Source organism: Drosophila ficusphila, unplaced genomic scaffold (genome assembly GCF_018152265.1).
Source record: "Drosophila ficusphila isolate 14025-0441.05 unplaced genomic scaffold, ASM1815226v1 contig_412, whole genome shotgun sequence".
Taxonomy (NCBI): Eukaryota; Metazoa; Arthropoda; class Insecta; order Diptera; family Drosophilidae; genus Drosophila; species Drosophila ficusphila.
In genome coordinates, this window is record NW_025064326.1 from 2,290,939 (window position 1) to 2,312,277 (window position 21,339).

Sequence of the window (21,339 nt, forward strand, 5' to 3'; positions counted from 1 at the left end):
TCCAGCGCTGCAGCTGCTGCTACTGTGCTTCTGTGGTCGCTCGACTCGGAAACGTATTTTTCCCGCCAGCCGGTTGATTAGCCAGCCCTAAAGTGGCCACTACTGGCCAACCTGGCCGCAAACAGTGGCTAACAAGTGGAAGTGCTTCGTGTGGCAACAGGAACTGAAGATGGCCGGGCCGACAATAGAGGGTCGTTATGGCAGCGCCGAGTTAACTTGAATCGGAGTTGATTAGCGCGGAACAAGGTGGAAAATATGATTGATTGCCAGGGCAGATAGATAACTATTTCGAGGAAAATTAGATTAACTTGGACTGACTTGCACATGAAGAAAGTTGTCTGCAGAACCAATTTAAGTTTGAGGCCGTTTTCTACTTTCTTTAGGTTATTTTAAAAAGATTAAATGAACATATACAGATGTAGCTCTCTTCAACTCTTTTTATGCTTAAATGTATATTTATTTTAAAGTGCTATCTTAATTAATTTTCACAAGAACTAAAGTGCACTTGAGAAACCCGGAGTATTAAAATCATATTCGATGCTTTTGATGTGAATCTCCACTCCTACTCCCTTTGGGAACTAAATGGATGCCTGCACTCGCATAATATAATTTCACCCTTTATGTGTGTTCGTCGCGGGGCAGACACTTCAATTAGGAACCCGCTTTGTTTTAATCCACAAAACACTAAAATGCAAATAGCGTTTCCCCCCGAAAATTAAAGACCCCCAACTGTTTGTTTGGGGGAGAACAAGTGTGTTTTGCGCCTCTGAGTTATTAAATGGCAATCCGAGTGGATAACTCAGCCCAACCCAGGCACTTTAAAGCTTTGCGCTTCGTGGCAACGTGTTTGCGCATAAATTACGCATCCGCACCATCCACCATCCACATATTGATTGTGGGGAGTGACAAAATATTTGGCACGACACTCTGTTCATCTTCCCCTCTCTTCTCCTCTATCTTTCAGGAGCTGCCAAGAAGCGGGATGTGCGCAATCTGAGCATATCGCCGACCGATCTGGGTCCGCCACCGAAAACCCAGCAGACGACCAAGGGACAATCCACGCGCAGCAAATCCTCGGCAACTGCCACGCCCACGTCAATACGTAAGTTTCAAATTGAATGTGATGAAAGCCTAATAATTATAGTTATATATCTTCGGGCTGCGAGCTTTATGATTTATCTATCCCTGTATATAATATATCATATAATAGCACCTAAGTAACGTAGTTACTAGCCAAGCAATCACAATCGTAGTTCTGCCATTTAAACTCCCATGAAAACTCTGACATCTCTCTTAGCGCCGCAGACCTAAAAGTCTTTTTACAGCTTCTCCGAATCTCCGAATCTCTGAATCCCCCTTGAAAGGTGTCAACTTTGTCGAGAACCGCCCAGACCCGCCTCCCATTCTTCCCATTCCCCTTTCCCTGGAGGAGTTATACGTGGCTTAATGCGAAATCATTGCTCAGGTGAAATGCCCAACTTGTTGCCCTCAATGAATTGCTAAATCGGTTCCCCTGGCCACTGCGCTCCCTTTGCCGTAAAAGTGTCGTAGGTTGACTGCTCCAGCCGTGAAGTCGCTATATTTCAATTGAGGGCGTGTTTTGGCTCCCAGTGTCCGCTATGCTCTGCTGGTTTGCAGGAAAAACAACTCAGAGCTCCGTGTTCCCACAGTTTTGGCTGCGAGGAAAACTGGGAAATCTGTGCCAGCTGCAGCTCACCAACAGCTGCCGCGGTGACACTTTGTCTCCAGACTCCTCGCAGCTTGCCCCAGACTCCTTGCGAATTCCGAGCCATATGTTCCTTTGAGTTCTGCGCAATTTCGGCACCGTTGACTCACTCCTGTGAGTCATCATCAGTCCCCCGTCAACTCGAAATCCGGATCGGAGTGAATGTGGTAATTGCTTCGGTGCTTCGGTGGAATATGCCTGCGGCAACTGATTGCTTCATTGATTTTGAGATGTCAAATGCCACAATTATTAAGATATATATAGATGTTATATAAAGATGTTATATGAGTTTATATTTCCCTACTCAATGATCAGCATTAAAAACAGAATAGATCTGCCATTATTTATTAAACAATTTAGCATAATTCACATGTCTGAAACACTTTAATTAAATCATTTTTGCCACATGTTCAATTAACGAATTTCGAAAGGAAAGACTCCATTATCTTTGTTCTTATTCCCATTTTATTCTAGCAGAATTTCGTTGACCCCATAATTCAGATTTGTTATGTTGTCTGGAAAGTGGCACAATCGAGAGCTGAAACGCGAACTTAATAAATCATAGATTGGGTTGAACTATTAAAACTATTAAAAGCATATGCCGTGGAGAATCTGTGGAAGACTTTGGGGAATTTTCGGCAAGGGCTTTTCATAGGAGCATCGGTGGTTCAGTGGTAGAATGCTCGCCTGCCACGCGGGCGGCCCGGGTTCGATTCCCGGCCGATGCAAAAATGTTTTTTTATTCCTGAATTTTTTCGTAATGCCCGATTTTGTGCGGGCTCCATTATTTTGTTTACGGTCGTGCCCGGGTCATGCAAATGTTTGCAGGCCTGCATAAATTAGCCTTAATAGGGAAATTCATTGTGCTCGCCTGCCGAGATCTTGCTAAATTGCTCGAAATGTCGCAGGGCTGAAGTCGCTAAGAGAATGCCTCCTCCTTCTCCACCGAATTTCTCGGCGTGGATTCTATTTATATATAGTACGTACAGTAACCGGCGAAAGAGTCTAATTTAAAATTGCTCTACCCCGATCCGATCCCCGGTGATCATTGTCCAGGGAATGGCGAGTGCACATGCTTATCGCGCTGTTTTCCCATTCAGTTGGGCCAAAGAAAAGCATGGTGAAACGTGTTTTGCATATTCAGAGGGGGGAACAAACGAGCTTTGTGCTTGGATCACGCTCTCGGCTGGAATTTCTTGTACTAATTAAGATTTATTTAGCCAACATGCAATTTCGCGCAATTAATGCCGCCGGAGATTAGTCAAAATAGAAGAAAGGTGTTTTAAAGTGAGTTGCAACAGCAAGAAGCTTCTATACTTATAGTTTCTCTGTTCCGAGGGGTAATCTTGCGAGACGTGCCTCAAATTCTTTCAGTTTGTCAGTACAAATCACCAGTGATAGTGATAAGCAGGAGTTGCACAGCACACCCATCGTGAATCGCAATTCCAGCTAATTCGCTGGCCTATTCAGTATGCACTGGACAGCTCTGTGGGGCAAACGTGCTGGTCTTTAAGCCCACGCCACACTCTCTTTAAGCCACGTTTGGCGGTTGGCCAAAAGCAAAAATAAAATAAAAGCCAAAACCCAAATGATTATTGGCGTAATTGCGCAAGATCGATTGAGTCGTCGGCACTTTCGCACCTCTTTGTATCTTTCAGATACAGATTAGCTGCCCACGCACCTGAGATGAAGAGTGCTGAAATAAATCCGGTTACTTCCGTTGATCATTCAGGTGGTAATCGCTGTGGGTTTAGCCGATGAAAACTGGGATATCTGGCGCTCTTCATGGGTGGCAACTGCCATAAAGTTCAGAACTCGCCGCCGCTGACATTGACATTCGTGGCATTGTAAACTCTTTTTTCGGCCTGCACAATTCCATTGTTCGTACTTGCCCGGTTTTTTTGTTTTTTGTTGTATTTATTCGCCGCCTAGACTTGTACTAGCCATTTATGGCTTCTGGCGCTGGCTTGCTGGTTTGTTTAGCTTTTTTCCTTTGCTTTTTTGCCTTTTTGTTTTTGCGGTTAGCATTGAAACCGAAGCGGTGACAAGCGGGCTAAAGATTTCAGCACGAGCTGGAGAATTGCAGCGACAATATGGGAGATATGGGTTCCGTTCTCGAGTGGCCGTGAGTTCAGATGTGGACACTACTGGCTGGGGGGAAAACAAAAGCGGCAAATTATGTTAATTATTCAGGGAAACCTGTATCTTCGGAGGGAGTAAAGAGAGTGCTTTGAAAACAAAGAGTTTATCGAGCTAAGAGTTATTTAGCTAAGAGCTTAATTTTGTCTTCTTTAAGAGAGATCTTGGGCAACATTTCTACTCTTATCAACTGCTTTGGCAACATTTAAAACGATAGTCCACTTAAGCAACATAAAGAAGGTGTAATACAAAAATGAACATATGTATATTTACAGTGAAACTTCTCGAATAAGTACAACTTGAAACTATTTTTAAAATGGTCTACAATTAGGTATAAAAACATCTTGTAGATTTCTGAAAAATTCTATAGACTTATCTTGATTTCAGTAATGATCGAAGAGATGGTATGGCTGCAACATGTTGAGATCTTTTTCAGCAACATTTGAACTGCTTTCTTTCAGTAATGATCAAAGAGATGGTTGCTGAAAAATAACTAAACATGTTGCGGATACATGTTTAGTTATTTTTCAGCAACATTTTAACTGCTTGCTTCAAGTAACTTAAACTGCTTGCCTCACGCACTTGCCGCTTTTATGCTGCTCCAAAACAGGTGTTTCTTTTCTGATTCGGCATTCTTCGCCTGTTTTGCACCTTGTGCACCTCGTTGCAAGCTGAAAATGCAAACTGGTTTTCCTTTGATTTCATTAATTTGGTCAAATTATGACATGCTGGGCGGCCAGCTGCAGGGGATCGTTATTTCCTCCGCTGAATTCAGACTCGGATCGAGATTGCGACTCAGACTTTTGCCTTTGCTGCGCTCCCTGCATTTAAGGAGCTCAAGTGCATTGATAGCCGATAGGAAGTGGGAATTTCTGTTTATCACAATTGCCTAACCTAGCAGGCCCGGCCATATAGCTCTGAGCATAGTACAACTCCAAATAATTGTTAAATTTCCACATTGTTAAGTGTATTTTGGCATCACGTTTTTACCCTTCTCACCACACTTCAAATGCGAGGCTGGCGTTTGGAGTGGACGAGATAAGGACGAGCGGAAATATGGGTTTAGGTCGATTTATTCGAAAACATTTTGGCAGCAAAAATTCATTGAGAAACCTCAGAGAAGAATGTATGGAGAACGAATGTGATATTGGCCAGATGCCTGAAAGTATGCTTTTGTTTTCTCAAAATCAATTTGAATATCTTTAAGTAACAGCCTCCATTCCATCTTATCATTGCAGATAAACGTTTAAATGGCATTTCGGGCAGCCCGGCTGGAGTTGCAACACCCCTCAAAGGAGTGGCCACAAAATCTGGCACCACATCTAAACAACAATCGTCCAAACTCAAATCGAACGCGATTATCAAAAGCCCCCCAATTGTCGGCGTTTCCGAGGGTAAGTGTCAAAAAAGAAAAAACAAAAAATAATTTCGAACAAGTTAATTACGCTCGCGAAGGGAAATCGGAATTGGAGCACTTCAAATCGTAACCCCATTATTTATTTCCTATTTCCCTTTCGGTCGATCGAAAGATCCGAAGTGAAAGCATACGAAATCCAAGTTTGCTCCAAATCAAATTAATTTTTATCTGAACGTGCCGCCAAAGTTTTTTGTCTGCCCAAAAAAAAAAATAAATAGGGTTTCAATGGCACAATGCTCGATGTACAAAGTTTGCCATTGCAAAATGCTCTCCGGGGACAGTTTTCTGGCTTAAGAGTTGGCCAACTTTTGTAATTAATATTAAGGCGGCTAATTAGCCATTTGCGGATTAGGGACTACTGAGCCTAACTGCCACACGAGTTGGCAGTTGGTTTTACTATATATAGTATACAATATTATTATTTTGCCACCTGTTTTGGTGTCGAATGCGTATCACACACCTCAAACGATTTCAGTGGCAAGGTGAACGCTTTGCTGTGGGTTCGTCGTTCGTTTATGGATATAAACTATTCATAAATTGGGGTTGGCCAGAATGCCACTAACAGGCGGTGATTATCTTTATGGGATTTGTCTCTATGACTTGTTTAACTAATTTCACCTTCGTCTGCGTTTACAGTAATTACTGGAATGAGTGCAAAAACCAAACAAATGGGTGTGAGACCCCTAAAAATATTATATACTTAATATTCATCTTTAGACAAGTTTTAAAATGAATTTGATTAACCAAAAGCCAGTCTTTACTGTGGCTACGTGTTTATCTTCAAAGTTTTGCCGTTCGAATCAATTTCAGCTGAGAACTCCCTACTTTTCCCACCTATCAGTTTTGGTCTTTATCTTCCAGCCCGCTCAGCAGTTGAGTAAGCCAGTGAATTTACTGGTTAACTTTACTTGCCATACATATGTCTGTATATATAGTGCTTACATAATCGTGTGCATGACCCCCACTTGGCAGGTGGTTCCACCATACCATACACTGTGGCCCACACACACTGCGAGAATTTCCCCCTCGTTGTTCTCAACGCAAATGTCACAACTTGTTTATGCCGCTTCGCGTTCACTTGCCGCCTCAACGAAATTTGCTTTGATGTTCAGCGGGTTGGAGCTGCTGCCAGTGGCTTTTTGTTCTTGTTGCTCTTGCTTTTCAAGCTGGGCGTTGGTGTACGCTCCGCTGACCCCCCAGCACCCTTCACCACCCACTTCACCCCCCACTTGCGAGCCACTGCATCGTTTTGGCTTATTTGCAGTTAAATTGTTTGTTAAATGTTTCCCCGCTTTCCCCTCGGTTTTCTATTTTCTGTGGGAACATTAGCCAAACCAAAGGAGCTGCCAGCCATCGGTTTCACCCACACTCTTTGTGGCGCCGAGTTCGACTATTTTGTCGAATTTTATTTATTGCTTTCACACCATCCACTTGGGGCAGCGATCAATTAAGTTGTCATTTAATTTTGATTGTGCGTGATTGTGGCCCGCATGTGAAACAGACATTGGGAAAGTTGTAGGCGAAGCGGCGGGGATTGCTGAATGCCCTTCTTTGTGTTGGAAAATCAAATAAAATATAAGTTTATTTATAATAAATCCAAACAAAATTCAAAATATTTAAATCTGTTTATTTTCTTTGAGTTCCAAATATTTATTCTGATTGATTTGGCTTCCAAAATATCTTAAGATAAAGTTACATCTCTGTTTCAAATTTCCCTTTAAAAAATATCTAAAATTGTTCTTCCTAAACCCATTTTGGACTTCTTTTTAGAAGAGTATATTACAAAAGTAAAATCTTCTCAAGTCGCACGCCAACTCTTTTTGGTTGGCTTGCTTTTGCTTTTGGGTGCGTTTTTCTTTCTTTTTTTTCTTTTTTAATGTGTGTGGCCTAAGCCAGCCCATTATCTGACTGACTGCTTGTTTTCACTCTAATTTATGGCCTACACACATCAAGTTCATTGATTTCGGTGTTGTCGCCGCCATCGTGGGCTTTTCTTTATGGCCTCCATTCACGCTTTTACCAGATTAATTGTCAATCGTTTTTCTCGCCGGCACGCTTCGGAAAAGAGAATATCATCGTAATCTATTAACTGTTTTGCATTTCGCATTTTGCAATTGGAAATTACCGATGTAGCCTGCAAAAAGTTAATGGCCGCCCCTCTTCACGAGAAATCAAACACCAACACGCACCTTTCCAGTATTTCTGCGTTTGCTTTATTGGTGGCTTTTGTTTGGAAATACTTTTACTTTTCTTTCGCCGGTTTCTGCCATGCGTAACCAATGCAAAAAGTACATATGAGAAATTATTGCTACTTTGAGTATTGAGTACGTTAGCGTTTCCATAACAATTTGCAATTCATTTGGAGCCCACACATGAGCCGCTTTTGCAAGCCGAAAGATTTGTAAGAAAATAGCCAGGCTCATTTACCAGATTGCTTCATTGGTGGTCTTTGCAGTCAGTCGATACAAAATATTGTCAACTAGCTTAGTAAAATCTAAAAAATAATAAAGCATTTAATTAGCCCACCTCCTGAGCATAAAAGACAAATTAACATACTTTGGCCCACAAAAATTATATTGAACTGTCAGCCGGCGTTTCACAAGTTTATTTCGCATGACAAATTTATGCAAGAAGAGAAGATGGAGATTGCTTCTGCCCATCTCGTGGGTTTTACAATTTGCACACAAAAGTTGGCTAAAACCGAAGCCAAATATTGCATAAATTGTTGGGAGACCCCACCGCGGCTCTTAGGGCCTGAGTAAATTCGGCTTTGAATAATATATTTTAGCGTGAGAACTCCGCTTTATTTTATGGTGGTTATGCATAAATTTTTATCGGGATATTTATGGGCATATACATTTGAAATAATTCACCGAATTTCGCAAGCTCTGCAATGAGAGTTCGCTTTCTTCGATTCAACAATTGTTCGGTGGGTTTACGTAACACCCTAATAATCTAAAACTTTCGGTTTTCGGATTATATTCAATATCCGGCACATGCCATGATTACTTCCCTGTTTCGTGCGGATTTTTGGGTTTATATATTCCATTAACCGATTTGAATTCAGGTCAAGATGGAGCTGGCGTTTATCATGCTGGCCGATTCTGCTCAATAGAAGTGCTTTCTTGTCGGCCATAATTATCGCAGCTTAATCTCTCAAACCTGATAAAGTTTATAGCCCTCGAGCTTCTAACTGGAGCGTGGCTCTTAATGAGCGGTGCCCGCTCAGCGCCGAGTTCTTACCTTGCCATCCGTAATAACCTAAGAGTTATCTCCTACTATATAGTATGTTGTTTTAATGTGGAATTTGCATACGCTCGTGTGGCAGTCGCTTGAAAAACTACTTTTGCTGCTGGCCAACTGTGACGCGAAAGTAGCGGCGACAATTTTATAATGAAAAAAAAAAAAAAAACTATATACTCGTATAATTACAATCCCCACAACAATAAATAATCATAATGAAGCTGCGATGATGTGCGACCACTTTTCTTGGAGACAAATTATTGTGAAAGGGAAAAAAATCAATGTTATTTGAGCCCTTAAAAAGGCAAATTCTAAATGGCCATTTTCCAAATGTTTTTCTGCTATGGGAAAAATACAAAAATGTTGGTGCTTCATTGATTTAATCAGTTTACCCGGCGTTTTGTTCTCATTTTGTCAAAATTCAAATCGAATCGGTCGTCAAACGTGCGAATGGAATTTCCTAGGTGCTCTGGAGGCCTTTTTACAATTGACTTTATGTAAGCCGCCGGTGTGGTGGTTGCCTTAGCGTTGAAGTCGGATCGGCAGTGGAGTTCGACTCGGAGTTGTTGGTGTAAAAGCCAAGTTAAAGCCGGCAGCGAAGTGGCAGCGAAGTTTTGGCGTCGGCAGAGCGAGCGATCCCCCATTTTCTGTTTTCCGTTCGTTTGCGGATCCGCGGTTAGTTGCCCGCTGAACTCTGAAACCGCCGGACGTGTGTGTATTGAAGTGCCTTAATTCGCGCAGTGTATGTATGCTCAGAAGCTAGCTGGTGTGGTTGTGACAAAAGCAGATATAACAGTGTACGGTTTGAGAGCCACTGGCTGACTGGCCGACTGGCAGCTGGCAGCGGAGAGCGAAGAGCGCATGCCCCAAAAAATGGGTCTCAACGAGTTTGTGTCACTTCTGTACGGCTCCTCGCAAAGTCTGAATGCCAACAAGGACGCGACCACGTCCACGTACTCGTTGCCATCGGTTGCGGATTGGAAAGAGTTCCAGCAGATGTTGAAAAACCACAAAAATGTGCAGGCCAAGAAGTACGGCTACAAGGACTATCACCATCCGCAAGATGTGAAGTATGGCAAAATCTATTCGGGAATCGCATCTGGAGGAGGCAGTGGCGGAGGAGGAGGAGCTGGCGGGGCAGCTGCCAAGGCGGAGAAGCTGCTGAACAACAACAGCAGCAGCCAGAACAACAACAACATGGCCAAAACATCGCGGATTCCGACGACCACCAGCAAGTCAATGATTTCCTCGGTCTCCTCCTCGGTGGCGGGCGGCAGCGAGTTGGACATCTTCCGCTCGTACGGCAAGAAGTCCATCAAGTCCTCGCTGACAGCCTCGACGCCCTCGAGCTCCTTCCTGTGGAACTCCTTCCGAATGCCACGCAAACAGAAGTCCTCGCTGGCCGAGAACAAAAAACGCAGCGGCGGTGAGTAGATGAAAAATCAATTGACCCGCCACACGGAGAAAAACAGATCAGCTGTGGGGGGTTTTCCTCTTTTTCCGAGTGAAAGATGCACAATGTCTTGCTGTGCCCAATTGTTAATTGCCTGGAGCAAAAGCGATTCAGTCGGATCTACCCCAACCATCTGAGTGACCCATTTCGGCCTCCTTTTCTTCCACTGCGAGAACAATGGGAATTGTTTGGCTTGGCCGCCGGCTATTTGGCTAACAAGAGAGTGAAAGATGAGATGGGGGATCTCTGGATTCTGAATTCTGAATTCTGAATTCTGAATTCTGAATCGGGCTCCACAAACCCAGCGAATCGCGTTGTATAATTCGAAAATTGCTTAGGCATGACCCACAACCCAGAGAAATACAGAAATCCAGAAAGAAAGATGGAAAGATGGAGAGAAGCGGGCTAACGGCATCCGAATGTGGCTCTGTTATAGGGTTTGGACCATCTAATGTTCTTGGCTAATGCCAAACGAGGCGTTACAACATTTGCAGCCAACTAAAGCAGCTGGAGCTTGTCCTCCCTCCCGATTTCTTTTCCGCCACACTTCTCCATGTTTGGGGTTTGTTTACTCCGCACTCTGCCACTCGGCGTGGCAAATGCGATTTTTCCTCTTTTTCGCCATTTCATTATTTGCCTTAATTATGAAACTTCGCCTTTAGCTTGACTCGCTAAAAATAAACTCTTTATCCATAAAAAATAACATCTTAATTGCTGGATTTTTCCATTTTTCATGTGCCAAGTCATTTGTTTGGTTTGACTGTTGAGACATTGTGAGATCACCAAGGAAAATAAATGACAAAATGTTTAGATTGGGGATCGCTATAAGTATGTTGCTTCCCAAAAAGAAATCTCATGTATTAAGTTTCATATGTGAGATGCTCTAATACTTTCTGTTGTTCTACCTTGTATTTTTGAGCTCTTCTAAATCCTGTAAATGGTGTCCCATTAGAGATATCCTAACTGATTGGCAGGCCCATTCAATATTTATGGTTCTTAACACTTTTACACGAAAACACTTGGGTTCATTCTGCGCATGTCTCCGAATCCGAATCTGAATCCTCGGAAAGGCGCAACAAGAAAATGGAAACCGCAAGCTGGCCGGTTGCCTCCTCTTCTTGGCCCTGGACCAATATCGATTTTTTCTAAAAAGAGCCTACCGAGCCATTTGTCTCGGTACGTCTCTGTTTTTCTGGTCTTGAGAGGCTTCCCTAGTAATAGCCACCCCGAGGACGACGGTGATGACTCATCGATGAGCTACCCCAACAAGCCAACAGGCAAAATATGACAAACTTTCTCTCTCTGTCGCTTGGCTCAGCATAAAAATTGCATAATGTGCTTTTCACTTGTGTTTTTGCTGTGTGACACACTGACACTCATTGTGTAGGAGATATACGACGGCCGCAGGATGCAGGACATGCGCAGTCCCTCGCAGAGAGCCTCCACTGTTATACGGGACTTGTTTACAGTGGCTCCTAAACTGGGCTGCCAAACTTTTACGATGCGTTTGCTTCGAGCGGGCGTCTTAATGGCTTTATTGCCCAAAATGAATTAATATATCGATGGTGGAACGCGATGGTGGAAAGCCTGAGGCAATTAAATCATCTCTGCTGCGTTCATTAACGGTGCGGTTGCGCTTTTTGGCGCTAGCAAACTGTGACCACATGCCTCTTTAATGGAGTCAAGTGCAGGCGGAGGCATAAAGGCGGAATAGAGCCAAGTGGCGGCTTCTGGCCAACAGAGCGCAACAAATTGTTGCCGCCGGCAGAGAACCGAAAGAGAAAGAGAGAGAAAGAAAGACACACCGCCAATTGATTGATCAATGGCTTTCAGTCTCGAGTTTGGCCGTCGGCCAAGTTGTCAAGCGGACACCACGGGGCGTATGCGCAATCCCATTTAATTGCCTCCGATAAGCATTGAACTTGCCTTTCTTTCTCCTGGCCAAGATGGCCCCAGATAGCCGCCATAATTAAGGCCGGTCGGTCGGTCGGTCGCCTGTTGCAGATGCAACATGCGCTGTATGCAAATTCGCCCAAGCACTAATCGATTTCAAATGGGTTAAGGGGACAATTAAAAGTGGATTAAGCCACAGATTGCAGTGAGCTTAGGGTGGCATACTCTAGATTCGATTAAAAGCTATTTCAAACAAAATGGAAAAAAAGGGAAATTCGTAGCCATCTCTTTCTCTGCAACCCATATTTGTGTTAATTAAATATTTAATAACTTTATACCCAGCATTTCGAAATTAATTATATTTTCTTACATCCGAGATTTTGACTTTTATAATTTGGCAAAAATTTCCAGAGATTCGCCACGCTGCCCAACTTCCATTTGCGCGTTATAATTTGAAATTTGTGCGTGGATAATTTAATAACTTTTTGTCTGCCATTCCCCATTCCGCATTGCTCTCTACTCCGCCATTCCGCATTTCTACTTAATTCTTTGGCCAATTTGTCGCGACTCTTGGCGAATGGCTCGGAAGGCCAAATAAAAGCCAACAGACCCTAGATAATAACTATGCCAGCAGCTTTTTATTGAATTACGTGTCACGCTTTTCTTTCTCTGCACTCCGCATTCTGAATTCCGTACGAGCACATCCAAGTACTCGAAGTTTGCTGCTGGCAGTGCAATTAACACTTGTTGACAAGTTCACTGGGGCATGCCACGTCCACTGGCACTGTCCCTTGCCTATTTAACTTACTTAACTTATTGCGCGAACCGAACCACCCACGCTCTTTGGCGAACAACAACAGCTGCCATGATTTTGTGGCATTAAATTTTGATTTATATTCGGTCATTAATTAGCCGCCACTGGCAGTTTCTTTTCGTTATTGTTTTTGTTTGAGCTTTCAGCTACTGTAAGTGAAAACCAAAATTAATTAAGCATTGCTCATACGCCGCGTGGCCCGCTCGTACTTTCCGCCTGCTAAGGCAATTAAGTGACCCCTCCATCGCCATCGGTGCACTGTGGCATCCTCAACTGCGTTTGTCACCAGTCGAGAATAATAACAATTTACTGGCCCTCGTCTCCCATTTCGCTGACGCCACAGTTGGGTTTTGTGCCTCTTTTAATTACAAGAGCCGCTCGCTGATTTCGTGTTCATTAATGCTAGGCACAGATGGGAATAGGCAGTACACTTAAACAAATACAATAACAGAATATATGGCAACATACATGCACATAAATAACTGAAACATGTCTTACAAATTCGAATATAAAATAAAAACATTTTAGTTTCCCCAAAAATAAGTTCAAATCATATCCCTTTTTTTTCGCTGTGCATCTTTGCGCCATTTGTGGGATCCCATAATCCACCACATGGTGAAATGAGCTCCGCAATTAGCAACAAATGCGTAGACACCGAGTGATACCGAGTGATCAACAACCGCGAACAACGAAGATCGACGAACGAACAACAACGAACAACGAAGAAACCGAAAAGCGCGCCTCTTTATTTTGAATTAAGTTCACTAACAGTTTACGTTTAGAAGTTTGCGCTGTCGTTTGTTCGTCGTTCGCCGGGTTTTGTTCGATAATTCAATTCAATTTCTGCCGGCGGTTGATTTTTGGCGTGCGTATGCAAAAGCTAAAGCGGCTTAAATCGGTAGCGAAAAGCGGAAAATGTGAACCTGTCAAAGGGTTGAGCATCATTAACGATGTCCCCAAGTGTCGCCAATTAAAATCAATCCATCCAGCGATGGCGTTTGTGCGTCCATTAATTGAAATCCCACTGCTGGATTAAGGCAAATAGAGCGGAAGCGCTGTGATGGAGGTGTTCCAAGTGGGTGGCAGTGGAAACGGTGGAAATGGTGGAAATGGAGCTGTCAACGCGGACTCATTTGCGAACTGCGATTATGAGGACGAGGGAATTGGCGGTAAGCCGTCGCTGGGAATTTTAATTGGCAGGGGAAAAGGTTTCATTCAACGGAAAATTCAGTGTAAAGCTCAGTAGAGATTTCTGAATATCTTTGCAATGGCGGTTAAAATAAATCAAGTGAAGTAAATAATTAACCTTAAATATCCAAAACAATCAATGCAAATTACAAAACTGTTGCTAAAATTAAATTCAAATGTGTTTCCATTAATACCTAGTTTTTATTTAGATGTCATTGAAAGATTTGAGAAAGTAGGCCAATTGTTCAATAGCATTTAAAGGACGAATTTAGTGCAGTTTAACCTAGCACTGGTGACCAAACAAAATGTTGTGTTGCAATTTCATTAAAAACCCAATTTCGGGCTTTTTGATATTTTCAAAGTTGCGTCGCAATTTCCGCTGGTCTCACTCATCAAACTTTTAAAGCACCCAGTGCCCAGTGCTCGTATATCAACAAAATGTTGTGCAAAATAAATAAAAGGCCAACAAAATATTAAAAGCAAATCGGAGAGCATATTTTGTTGGCTGGCCAAGAGCTGCCCACAATACAAACATGAATTTGGCATGCAAATTCCGCTGTACCCTAGTCAACAAAAATATTTAATAAAATTATACAAAAAGTAATTCAATTTATAAATGAAAAACATTTAATTTTAGTATTCTGTAAAATATTTTATGAATAAGGTAAACTTACGTTTGCATTTTCTTTTATTATTCAATTAATGAATCATTTATTCAAAGGGTACTTATCATTCTAAACCAATATCTACACCAATTTCCATTTGGCTTTCGAGTCATGAAGCTTTTTCCTGCGGTCTTTCTATCGTGGGACTTTGTTATTATTTTCATTCGTATGCTGACCACAAAGCAATATCAAAAGCATATATAATTCGATCAAATACGTACAGTAAGCATAGGAAATTAAACACACACACACACACACACACTCGTCTCTATCATTCATGTAACAATTAATTAGACAATTTGGTTATGTTGCATTATTTTCATTTATTATTCTCTCTTTGTTGTGTTTTTGGGCTGGCAAAGATAGAACGGCAAATGCTTTCGTATCTAAAAATAATCATTAGAACTTGAGCGAACAAAAACGAAAAGTGTTTTAAAGGCTTATTTAGCCGCTGAAAAAGATAGGAAAATAAATGGAAATGCGCCAAGCGACGACTCTGCGACCTTGAAATGTGCGTTTGCCGAGACGCATGAAGAAATACAAATGAGAATTAAAACAAAAAATAAGTTTAATGGGTGTAAAGGGTGAAATTAAAATCTCTGCCCTGATGTGCCATAAATCCCTTGATATATGTCTTTCATCACCGCCGACATCGCGGGCAGTTTGAAGCGATCTGTTCATCACGGAGGCAGAATATAGTACTCCTGCCTTTAGTCTTTCCCTGATTTTCTGATTCCCTGATTGACATTCCGCAGAAATCGGTCTATATTTTCTGCGTACATATAGAGGCACATGAGGCCTAAAAAGTTCTTCCGCCCGCCGAGTTCTTATCCACTGTTTACTGGGACTTGTTTATAACGACCCAGCTGCTGGTCCTATTTTTTAACCAAACAAATTGGATGGCACAAAGCATAATTTAGTGCAAATAATGTTTACAATTTGTGTCATTAAGGGTCGGTGGAAAACGAATCGAATGGCGTGCTCATCTGTTGTTCTCTGTTTTATATTAGAGGAAGTCTGCCGATGGCTTTTCCGGCTTGTTGGATCACATAAATAATAGTGATAAATTACAAATACAAAGGCTTATTACCAGTAATTCACAATATATTCTGATAGAGCCAAATAAAATTAATTCATTTTAGTAACTTTTTATCCATTAAAAAGTATCATAGTTGTCCACTAAAATTATTATCTGATGAAACCAGTTAAAATTTATTTATTTTAGTTATTTTTTATCCATTAAAAAGTATCATAGTTGTCCACTAAAAGCTTTTGGCTCTTTAAGTCCTTGGAATTTTTCATACATTTTCATATGCGAATCGCGTGCATACTTGAGATGTTTTTCATAACATATTCTGCTCAAATATGTCGAGTAATTCGCACAGATTCGCTGCGAGGCACTTGACTCTCGCCCACCGAAAGTGCTTCTGGCTCGTTGCTAAAACAATTTGTTGTTAAATTGCAATTAAAGCAATGTCTAACCCTTTCCTCGCCATCTGAAAACTCGGTGTCCAAAGCGAAATAAAACAGATACAAAGCTGCAGATACACAGCGCTTTATTTTCCAGTCGAGGCGAGGCGACTGAAGTGATTTTGGTTGTTTTTTTCGCCTCTCCTAAACGCAGCTAATTGAAATGCCAGTTTGCCAGTTTCGAGTGGCTGTTGTTCGTTTTAATTACGCGCATTTTCATTGGACATGTTTTTGTGGGTCGCCATGGGTTAAGACAGGTTGCCGCTGCCTGCGCTGCGTTGAGTTTTCAAAAATCCGCGAAAAAGGCAAGAGCAACACAGCTGCCTAATGCCAAATAAGATATTTCGGAATTTCAATTATTTTCCATCGCCCAGTGCAGCTCCGTTTGTCTGTCCGTTCGTCCCACTGTCCGTTCAGTGTCACAGAGTGCCCACTGTGCACAGCGTTTACCTCGACACATGTCGGGTTTTAGCCAACTCAACAAACTCAAACTCAAACCCAAACTGAAACTGAAATCCCAACCCAAACCGTCATTATGAGCTCGGCTGACCGACTGCGAACCCTGGACAGCGACACCAGCACCAAAACCAACACCAAATCTCCGTGCTGATGTTGATTGATCTTGAATGGGGGAGAGATTTCCACCATCCACCAGGTGGATGGAAACGGATGGCAATGTGGATGCTGCCAGCGAAAATCCCCAACACTTTCTTTTGCGTTTCGCACAAAGTGTGTGTAATTTGGTTGTTTGAAATTAACATTTTTTAAGTAATAACTATTGTTGAAAATACCTAGCAGTAGTAGTAAAAAACATAGAGAAATTGTTTAAAAGAAAGTTTTGAAATATGCAGCTCTTCTTGATTTCTAAGATACAAATGCAATTGGTTGGTAATGAAAATACAATTCTCATTCAAAACCCATTTAAATTAAAGTAACAATCGCTCAGAAAACCAAAACTGCCAGCGTTGTTTGGGAAATTCCACGTGCCCACGAAGACAGTTTTCACACCAGCACGAGAAAAAACCTCGCAGGACGAGAATTTCTGAATGAAATCACCCGCTGCTGAGTTTTTCCGAGGTCTGTAAAAATCAAAGTGCAGCCTGGGCCGGGAAATGGGAAATGGGATCGGAAAAGGTCGTATAACTACTGAGGTGGTCGGTTTCTCAGCCATAAAATCGACCCATCGCCTTAAGGGGTCCTTCCTCCTGGGAGAACTGTGATCTGTCGGCAACTTGTTGCGATTCCCGAGGAACAGGGAACAGGGCCGTGAGAATTTTCTGCTCACAATCGGGGGAAAATCCGCGACAGGACCGGGAATTGGCCAATTTTCTTGGCCTTGCAATTAATTGGTCGTAGCTAATGTCGCTTAATTGCCTAATTGCCATGAGAAATGTCCCCGCGAAAGTCGTGTGCCAGACTCGCTTGACTCGTGTGTCATTGAAATGTTTCCCAGGTGAGGAAGAGGATGAGGATGAGGAGGGAATCAGGTGCTCTCGAAGGTCTGCCATTAATAATAATTAAATATTTTCTGGGAACACAGAGCAGTGTGAAAACCCAACGAAGTGACTGCTCGGCAAACTATTTTCCCAGCCAAAAGAAACATATTTGCTCTGCAATGTTCACCTTTAGCCGCATTAATCAAAAAAATGTCTTTCAAAATGCTAAAAGCCACAAGCGGTACAATAATTTATGCTTTGATTTGTTAAACACCAAATCATCAGGCGAATCTGGTTTCGTTTGCTTTACAGTTTCAGTGGATTCAGTCGATTCATTCGTATTTGTAAACATTTCACAATCGCAATCGCTTAGAGCGGCTGAAATCGAGCGCCAACATTTTAGCCACTTTGCAACGGCTGTCTTCGACTAATTTGTTCGTTACTTTACAGCATTGATTAGTTTACTGCAATGCAATAGCAGGTTTTCATTTATTTTATTGAGTGAGGAGGGGAGAAATTTCATTTATTTTTGTTAGGAATGCATATTATCTAGTTGCTTCTTCTCCTCACATGATTTTCTGATATTATATCATTAAAATCCGCTGGCTGTCTTGTTCCTCTCGCACCCAAGTTCCCTCTCCATGAGGAGATAATTCACTTTCGATAGAAACATCCCGGGGTAATGATCTTGGTGACAACTCCGGAAGGCGACTCCTTACTTACGACTTACAAATTCGCCCGTTGCTTTCGCCGCGAGCAATTGTGATCCGTATGGCAAACTTGTGCAAACATTGACAACTTTGTATGCGCGGCTCTGGCTATAAATTTATGCGGTAACATAAGTCGCCAGCCGTTGATTATGGACACACATCGGATCGGATATATGTAGTATATGTATGTGTTTGAGCCAGACTTTGGGCTTGGCCATAAGCCACAGCCACAGATACAGCCACAGCTTCGATTTGGAATCGGACAGTTGGCGCGTGTCTGGTAAGGAAATCGGGCTGAGTTATGGACTAACTCGCGGCCAACTGATCGATGGATCGATCAAGGCGGTTACTGAACTCCCCCGAATCCCGTTTCCCGCTTCACCCCTCCCCAAAAATCACAGAAATGTAGGCTTGTCAAGGCCAATTCACTGGCCAAGAAATGGCAAATTGTCCACGCATCCTCTCTAATTGACGGCCCCCTGAAGTTGGCGATCTGGTAATTCGTAATTGATGATGATGGCCCGCCGAGTTGTTATTATCTGGTGACGGAGGCGTGGCCCAACTAACACCTATGTATATATAAATATAGATATGTATGTATGTCTCGTGTGCTGCTGCTTTCCCTTTTGTCAATGGAATTATGCAAAAGGAAAATTTACTGCTCTTGCGGTTTCTGTCGTTTCTTGACTACATCTTCTTTGGGGCACGAAGCAATTACTCATGTAGTTTGTAGCTTTTTGCCCGGGAGAAGAGTGGATCCGCAGCTGGGTGAATCACGGTTAGCTCATCATCGTTAGCTCATCTGCAAAGACGGCTAGATCTTCGTCTGCCAGTTGATGAGCGATGACTTTCGCCGGTCGAGGGTTGCGCAATCGAAGGGATTTGCTCTTTCTTGGGGCAACAATTCGATAATAAATAGCACTTTCGATTGCGCGGTTGCTATTTGTACACAACAATTTCTTTTTGATTGCATTTACTTTACCACTTAATCAAGATCTTTTATTACTATTCTTATGGATTACTTTATTCATTTATTCTTGCAGAATCCCTGCGCTCTGGCGTGGATCAAACTGAGCTCCAGGAGCTGAATAATGTTCAATCCGCCGGTGGGAGTCCAACTCCGCCGATGGCGCGTGACTCGAAACGCTCGTCCATCGGCAGCGAGTTGCCCTGCGAAACGGAGGCCAAGTTGAAGCGGTGCGAGGACCAGAGCGGTATTATCCCCCAGCAAACCAAGAGTTGCGATCCTCAAGGAGCCCAGGCAGTGGCATCCACGCTGCCGCTGACTAAACCGCAGGATCCAGTGATCAATGGCCAAAGCCCAGCAGTTGCTTTCAGCAGTGTAAATGAGGTAACTATTCTATCTGTCGCAGTTCTTGGAACTATTTGAACTCTAGGAGCCGTTGTCTTATTTGGCGGGCATAGAAGTTGATTTTATAATTCTTGAAAAGTGACACATTCCTAGAATCCAAAGAGCTCGTTGCGCTCGGTTGCGCAAGAGAAGGGAAAAGGATGATTTCGGGGAAGGAGAGGCGTTGTTGTTAAACAGCTCGAACACTTCGATTTGAACTCTTGCCGCGATCGCTATTAATTATTTCGCTATTTAAAATGCAAAACTCCAAAAACATTAAATCTCCGAAATATCTAATTGTGACTTATAACTAAAACAAACATTTTTCTGTTAAATATTTGATACTTTACAATACTTTCTTACTTACTTCCTATACTTTCTTTTATTTTCCAGACCGATGAAGTTGGCAGATCGGTCAGCTCGTTGACAATGCTGGCCACGCCCCCCTCGGACATAGCCGCCCAGTATCCCGCCCTGAAGCCGTACACGAACAACGGAGTGCTGGACTTTGCCCGCCTGGCGAAGTTCTTCCAGGACAACCAGTTCGCGCGCAAGGAGGAGCACCGTCAGATCCTGGGACTCGCCGTCATGGTGCAGTTCATGTCCCAAGAGGTGAGTGCCAAAGCAACGAGTAACGAGTGAGGATCGAGTATGGTAACGAGTAGCGAGTGTAGCGGGGATCAGAGAGGGATTTGCCGGGAAGACAGGCGCCAGGGATTTGCAGACCCGACAGCCCTTTCCAGAAGGCACATCGAACATGCCAGAAAATATATGCATTTCCCTGCCCTTTTGTGATTTCCGTGCTTCGGATCGGGCTCACCTGCTCTAATAATTCCCGAATTGTTTCACATGCGAGCAATGCTCAGAATGCAGCCGGCATTGTTTGAGAAATTTGCCTTAATCTATGCTTAAAGTTGAGCTAATTTTGTTTAATTGTGTCAGTGCCGGCTAAGCCGAGCCCATGAAAACTGATCTAGGGATCCGGGTGCACTTTTTGTGTTTGCACTAATTAAAAACTATACCGAAAATTCCGAACAAAAGTTGGCGAAATCCGCAGACCTCTCGATGAACCCTGAACCCCTCACCTCCCTCACCTTCCTTTGGTTTTCCACTGGCTTTGTGGGAAAGCCTTTCTCCGGCATAAAGTGAAAGGGTGTGAGGCGATGGCACATTCAAGTTGCTCTGCGGAACAGCTATTCAATTAATTGTTTGCCATTTTCGGTGTAAAGGATTCTGATGGAACAAAACGAACATTCGCGGGTGCACGTGTGAGTTTTGTCGAGATTTTTCGCCTAAAAAGGATGCCAAAGGATGCGAAAATGGTGAATAGTCTGGCTTTCTTTTTTGTTAGTCAAATGTTACCTGCTATGAACGGGCAACCCTCACTTACCATAAATAACAATAACAAGGCAATAAAAATCCGCGACAAACATCCGCGAAGAACATTAATTTAGCATTTGCATATGGTACTATATAGTGGTGGATGGTAAATGGTATAGGACCCTTCCAGACATCATCAAGGTGCGTCATAAATCGATTTATGATGATCTTGTCTGCTGACTTTTCAACCGCAATGGCTTAGGTAGAATTTGCGAACTCTGATTTGTCTGAACTTGTCGGAAAAACATTTCGTTTGAGCATTTCCCCAATCCTCAGTTGGATTGTTGGCAAAAATGTTGACAATTGCGTAAATCCATTGTCTTCTCTTCGGGGCAACACATGCCGAACCCTCTGTGAGGATAATGGAAACAATTGCTGCTGGAAAACCAACTGATTTTAGCCGGTCTTATGCAAGCTGAATGCTGAAAGTGACACAATGCCAAACTCGAATGAA

At 42.7% G+C, this 21,339-nt stretch overlaps 1 protein-coding gene and 1 non-coding gene across 2 annotated transcripts in view; both read left to right on the plus strand.

Moving 5' to 3' along the window:
* The window catches only part of LOC108092364, a 73,764-nt gene that overhangs the window by 47,061 nt on the left and 5,364 nt on the right, over nt 1-21,339 (plus strand). The window contains 4 exon segments of the mRNA XM_017191901.2: nt 965-1,102; nt 5,104-5,259; nt 19,198-19,505; nt 19,899-20,117. Coding sequence (XP_017047390.2) covers nt 965-1,102; nt 5,104-5,259; nt 19,198-19,505; nt 19,899-20,117 — 821 coding nt within the window.
* Nucleotides 2,384-2,454, plus strand: Trnag-gcc. Its single transcript has one exon. It is a non-coding gene; the product is annotated as a tRNA-Gly (tRNA).